General features: G+C 41.3%; 1 protein-coding gene across 1 annotated transcript; it reads right to left on the bottom strand.

The window, feature by feature from the left end:
* Positions 1-3,008: 3,008 nt before the first annotated feature.
* LOC139561113 (ribonuclease kappa-A-like) lies at positions 3,009-5,696 on the bottom strand. Its single transcript, XM_071377989.1, has 3 exons — positions 5,433-5,696; positions 4,867-4,949; positions 3,009-4,133 (listed from the first exon to the last, which is right to left on the bottom strand). The coding sequence occupies exons 1-3, from the start codon at positions 5,508-5,510 to the stop codon at positions 3,989-3,991; spliced, it is 306 nt and encodes a 101-aa protein (XP_071234090.1). The 5' UTR covers positions 5,511-5,696; the 3' UTR covers positions 3,009-3,988.
* Between the last annotated feature and the right edge of the window lie 337 nt (positions 5,697-6,033).

Genomic DNA, 6,033 nt, shown 5'->3' with positions numbered 1-6,033 from the left:
TGTCACACAACTGAACATTTTAGAGTGGCCTTTTATTGTCCCAAGCACAAGGTAATGATCATGCTGTTTAATCAGCTTCTTGATATGCCACACCTGTCAGGTGGATGAATTTTCTCGGCAAAGGAAAAATACCCACTAACAGGGATGTAAACATATTTTTTTCTGTGTATGGAAAATTTCTGGGATCTTTTATTTCAGCTCATGAAAAATGGGACCAACACTTTACATGTTGCGTTTATATTTTTTTTGTTCGATGTAATAACATAGAACCAAAAGCTTACCTTGACTAGGGAAGAGTTCCCGATGTTGAATAGTCATAGCCACCTAGCTATCTTAGCATCCCTCTCTGTTTGAGCCGGGTGTTTGAGTAGGCTAAACAAGCTAGCTGCATTCACTAGCTGTGAAAGTGAACAAAAAATACAACAAAATATAGCTCTCTCTCACTTGCTTCTCCTTCATTTTGGAATAGAAATGAATTTGCTCAAAACTGTTCAACTATTGTCTACTCACCACATTTTAAGCACTGCCCTGCTAGTTAGCTGTAGTTTATGCTTTCAGCACTAGATTAATTATCTGGTCCTTTGATTGGGTGGACAACATGTCAGTTCATGCTGCAAGACCTCTGATAACTTCCGGAGGATGTCCTCCAACCTATCATTATTACTGTGTAAATCTATGGAAGGGGGTGAGAACCACAATTCTCCTAGGTTTTGTATTGAAGTCAATTTACTCAAAGGACGGAAACTAGATGTCCACCAGCTAAATCATGGTGCTACCCGGCAAAGTGCTGTTGAGGCTACTGTAGACCTTTATTGCAAGTGTGTTTTAATCAATTATTTGGAGGCATATGAATATATTTAGTATAGTTAACTTTAATGTTTCAATATTTTTCTTTTTCTGAAATTCACTAATGAGGATGGTCCACCCCTGTGAAGTCTTCACTGATACATACAGTGCAATAACATAGACCATACATACTACACTGCTCAAAAAAATAAAGGGAACACTTAAACAACACAATGTAACTCCAAGTCAATCACACTTCTGTGAAATCAAACTGTCCACTTAGGAAGCAACACTGATTGACAATAAATGTCACATGCTGTTGTGCAAATGGAAATGACAAAAGGTGGAAATTATAGGCAATTAGCAAGACACCCCCAATAAAGGAGTGGTTCTGCAGGTGGTGACCACAGACCACTTCTCAGTTCCTATGCTTCCTGGCGGATGTTTTGGTCACTTTTGAATGTTGGCGGTGCTTTCACTCTAGTGGTAGCATGAGACGGAGTCTACAACCCACACAAGTGGCTCAGGTAGTGCAGCTCATCCAGGATGGCACATCAATGCGAGCTGTGGCAAGAAGGTTTGCTGTGTCTGTCAGCGCAGTGTCCAGAGCATGGAGGCGCTACCAGGAGACAGGCCAGTACATCAGGAGACGTGGAGGAGGCCGTAGGAGGGCAACAACCCAGCAGCAGGACCGCTACCTACGCCTTTGTGCAAGGAGGAGCACTGCCAGAGCCCTGCAAAATGACCTCCAGCAGGCCACAAATGTGCATGTGTCAGCATATGGTCTCACAAGGGGTCTGAGGATCTCATCTCGGTACCTAATGGCAGTCAGGCTACCTCTGGCGAGCACATGGAGGGATGGGAACTGAGAAGTGGTCTGTGGTCACCACCTGCAGAACCAGAAGTGTCTTGCTAATTGCCTATAATTTCCACCTTTTGTCATTTCCATTTGCACAACAGCATGTGACATTTATTGTCAATCAGTGTTGCTTCCTAAGTGGACAGTTTGATTTCACAGAAGTGTGATTGACTTGGAATTACATTGTGTTGTTTAAGTGTTCCCTTTATTTTTTTGAGCAGTGTATATAGATTAAAACCAGGGACTGGAGCTGCCTTACCTTTTCCTACTGCCCAGCTGCATCGAGAACAGAATCACTGTGTCGAACAGCATCGCTATAGAAGACCAGCATCGCTATAGAAGACCAGCATCACTATAGAAGAACAGCATCACTATAGAAGAACAGCATCGCTATAGAAGAACAGCATCACTATAGAAGAACAGCATCGCTATAGAAGAACAGCATCGCTATAGAAGAACAGCATCACTATAGAAGAACAGCATCACTATAGAAGAACAGCATCACTATAGAAGAACAGCATCGCTATAGAAGAACAGCATCACTATAGAAGAACAGCATCACTATAGAAGAACAGCATCGCTATAGGGAACAACATCACTATAGAAGAACAGCATCACTATAGAGGAACAGCATCACTATAGAAGAACAGCATCACTATAGAAGAACAGCATCACTATAGAAGAACAGCATCACTATAGAGGAACAGCATCACTATAGAAGAACAGCATCACTATAGAGCAGGGATTCACAAACTCGGTCCTGCCCCCCCTCACCCCCCAGCTGCATGTTTAGTTTTTTTGCCATAGGACTACACGGCTGATTAAAATAATCAAAGCTTGATGAGTTGGTTATTTGAACCAGCTGTGTAGCGCTAGGGCAAAACCCAAAAAGTGCACCCGGGTGGGGGGGGGGGGGGGGACAGGACAGAGTTCAGGAAACCGTTGAGAACAGAATCACTTGACCTATTGGGTCTTATCACCATGACCACAAAAATGGACAATGGGTGACATCCCATTCCCAACAGTCTAAAGTGCCTTACTTCTTCCTACTGCCCAGCCGTATAGAGAAAAGCATGTAGACCTCTGTGTAGTCTTATCCTCTCTTTAATGTATGGGGCTCAAACAACACTGGTCGATAGGAGATACACTGTGATTATTACCTGTAACATTTAGAATAACGTAATAAGGTAATGTTCTGTAACTATGCTATTACACTTGGGGATTTTCTTGCCATGTTACTGTCTATCCAGGGACGGCACTGTAAATTAGCGCAAGCTAATGTGTTATGGTGCAATGCATCTTACTGTCGTAAATTTCTACGTGTCAATGTTATTGCATATGACCCTACTCAAATAAAACGTTATTTTTAAAACTACTCAACAATCAGGATTTATTACATCAAACTGTATCAAGGCTGGACAAAATTCAAAACTTTTGATTAGATTTCCAAAACTACAAAGCCAAGAGATCTGACTGAACAGTCCATGAGAAAGCAGAGAAATGAACATATTCTGTCCAATAAGTCACTAGATTAGAATAGAACATTCTGAGAAGCACTAGAACACACAAAGAACAGCTTCTGTCGCATAATAAGGCACAACATTCTAGAAGTTCTAAAAAACACTAGAAGTTCAAACTTCTGTGCAGCTTCTAAAACAAGTTAAGGCTTCAAACAAATACAACTATAATTTGAGAAATTGCAAGATAATTTTTACCTGAGGGGAAGACAGGCACAGTGAATTAACAGAAAGCAGTTATTATTCCTAATTCTGTAGACGCTAGCAAGGAAATAATACAACTCTGGTGATTTGATTTCAGTAGATAAATAATAGCACGGCGTTAGTGATTAACCTATGTATGTGAATGATCAATATATTTGTTAACTCCCAATTCTCCACCCTTCTTCCAAAGTGTGCACTTGCACAATCCCGCCCATGGATTTAAGAGTGCTGGAAACTCCCTCCAGCCAATGCTTACATCAATCCCATGCTTTAAGTCCTTGATGGCGACTGTACAAGTGCACACTTGGGAGAAGTGTGGAGAATCAGGACACAAGCCAGACAATAACAATGCTACCATCAGGGCTTGGGTCAATTCCATTTCAATTAAAAAGGTCAACCAAATTCCAATAAAAAAAATTCCTCATTGCAATTTCAGGGTACTTCCTGAATTGTCTGGAATCGGCCCCAACCCTGGCTACCATTCATATTTAAAACAGAACATGTATGGAAAAATACACTTCTCCAGACAGTGTAAGGCGGTGGTGCTGCAGCCTGCAGTACCATGGCAAGTCCAGCGGGTGGTATCAGTCCTGCAGTACCATAGCTAGTCCAGTAGGTGGTGCTAGCGCACCATGTACTCCTTGCGATGGTTGAGTTTAATCTGGCAAAAGGAGAGAGCGGCAACCAGCACATAGATACCCGCTGCGATGAAACAGTTGTATCCAACCTGGTTATAGAGGCCGTAGATGGTGTGGGGAGGCTCTTGACTGGGAGAGAGAGGGAGAGAGAGAGGGGGACAGCGGTCAAGGTGTGAGAAAAGAAAGAGTGGGAAAGGGACACAGGTGACAAATTGGAAAAACCGAGACACTAAAAACACCAGAGATGCACTTTTGAAGCCCTCTACTCCACAATAAGCTGAAAGTAATAAATCAAGTAAATCAAAACACAAAGAAAAATTCTACTCAAAATATATTTTGGTATCTGTTTCATTAGTCCACTGTTGACACAGTCCCAACATGTTTTGCATGTCAGCAGTCAAGTTTTGGACTTTCAAGAAGCAAAGTGTCTCTTGCCCCATCATCATGATGATGATGATGATGATGCAATATGTATCGATGTGTCAAGTGACACTTCTTGAAAATCGTACATCTTGAAAACTTGACATGCAAAACATTTTGGCACTGTATCAACCGTGGACTAATAAAATAAAATAATTTGAGTGGTATATTCCTTTAAAAAGAAGCAACAGCATCCAGCCTCCTATGGTCAGTTTTGAGTTTCCTCCCCTAATTAATAAGGATAGGATTGAGGGAGAGAAAGCTGACCCAGAACCATCCTGAACATATACACACACTACTCTACTGTGTATCCTCCCCTATGTTACATTAGAGACACATTTGTGTGTCTCCTGAGTGTGTAACATTTCTGACGCTATTCTTCCACTGTGAGTCATGTGTCCAGAGAATGACTGTGTGACTGAGTGTGTGTGTATGGACTCACTCATTGTACATGTCTTCCTCTTTGAAAGGCACATCCTCTATCAGCACTGCAGAGTGGGTGGTGAAGAAAATACCCAACATTGCCTAGAGAGAGACAGACAGAGCAATTATTTGTAGGGAGCAAATGACAGTAGTAGTATGTATGTCTTATGTTACTTGTATCAGCAGTGCAGAGTGCATAATACTAGAACAAATGTGAATGTCATGAGAAGAACAAACGCCCTGAAGTGAAACTGAACTTCTCAAATCTAGACAGTTTGACTACAAGAAACATATATAGTCAGTGGCTGTAGAATAACACTACAACAAACACCATCAGTACCTGTCTGTCTAGGTCTTAATGAGGCAAACCAAGCGACAGATGGCTATACAATTCAGCTGTAATAAATTAGATAGTTAACGTTATGTATACTGGGCTGGGGCTCACACATTGTCATATGCAATGTAAAAAAACATTACCATACTATCTCGGTTGTCTATCAATAACCTAGTCATTTAACAATCACTGTACACATTCTGATAATAAGCAACAAAAACCACTGTACTTTAAGTTACAAGTTATATTACCAGCATTATGACTCCCCAGATGCTGATGACAATACCGCAGGCGGCCAACTTGGGACCGCAAAATAAACACGAAACCATCGTTTAACGACTCAAACAACGACGTAAACTCAAAAATAGACTTATCACTACGGGAACTGTCGTAATTCCCAAGTTAAATAGTAGAAAAAAGGCACTTGGGGCAGCTGTTTGTCGTCTAACCAGTTGTTCCGAGAAGCTCGAGCTCAATCACAAGTGTGTCAGGTGACTTGTGGAAACCGGAAAAACGTTTTTCTATGGATATGTTCAAGAATAAAAAACGTTGCTAAAATTGACAGCGATGATGTTTATGGAAATATGTGTATTTAACTAAGAATATTTTAAAATATTTTAAATTCCACTTATTATTTTTCCGATGAGATAACTACACAAAACAGTTCCAGCGATTTGGCCAAGTGCTTAGGGTGTGTTCGTAAATTCACTCTGGAGTCCCTGAGTGCACTCTGGCGTTCGTAAATTCAGAGCGTTGTCAGATTGTCCGTTCTTAAATACGGAGCGTTTCGCTCTTGGAGTGTTCAGAGCGGACACAGCCTGCAGTGCAACCAAGCTAGCTAAACCTTAAACT

The sequence above is a fragment of the Salvelinus alpinus genome, chromosome 31, assembly GCF_045679555.1.
Source record: "Salvelinus alpinus chromosome 31, SLU_Salpinus.1, whole genome shotgun sequence".
NCBI lineage: Eukaryota > Metazoa > Chordata > Actinopteri > Salmoniformes > Salmonidae > Salvelinus > Salvelinus alpinus.
The sequence above is the reverse complement of the archived record's forward strand: the minus strand, read 5'-3'. Positions and strand labels throughout refer to the sequence as shown.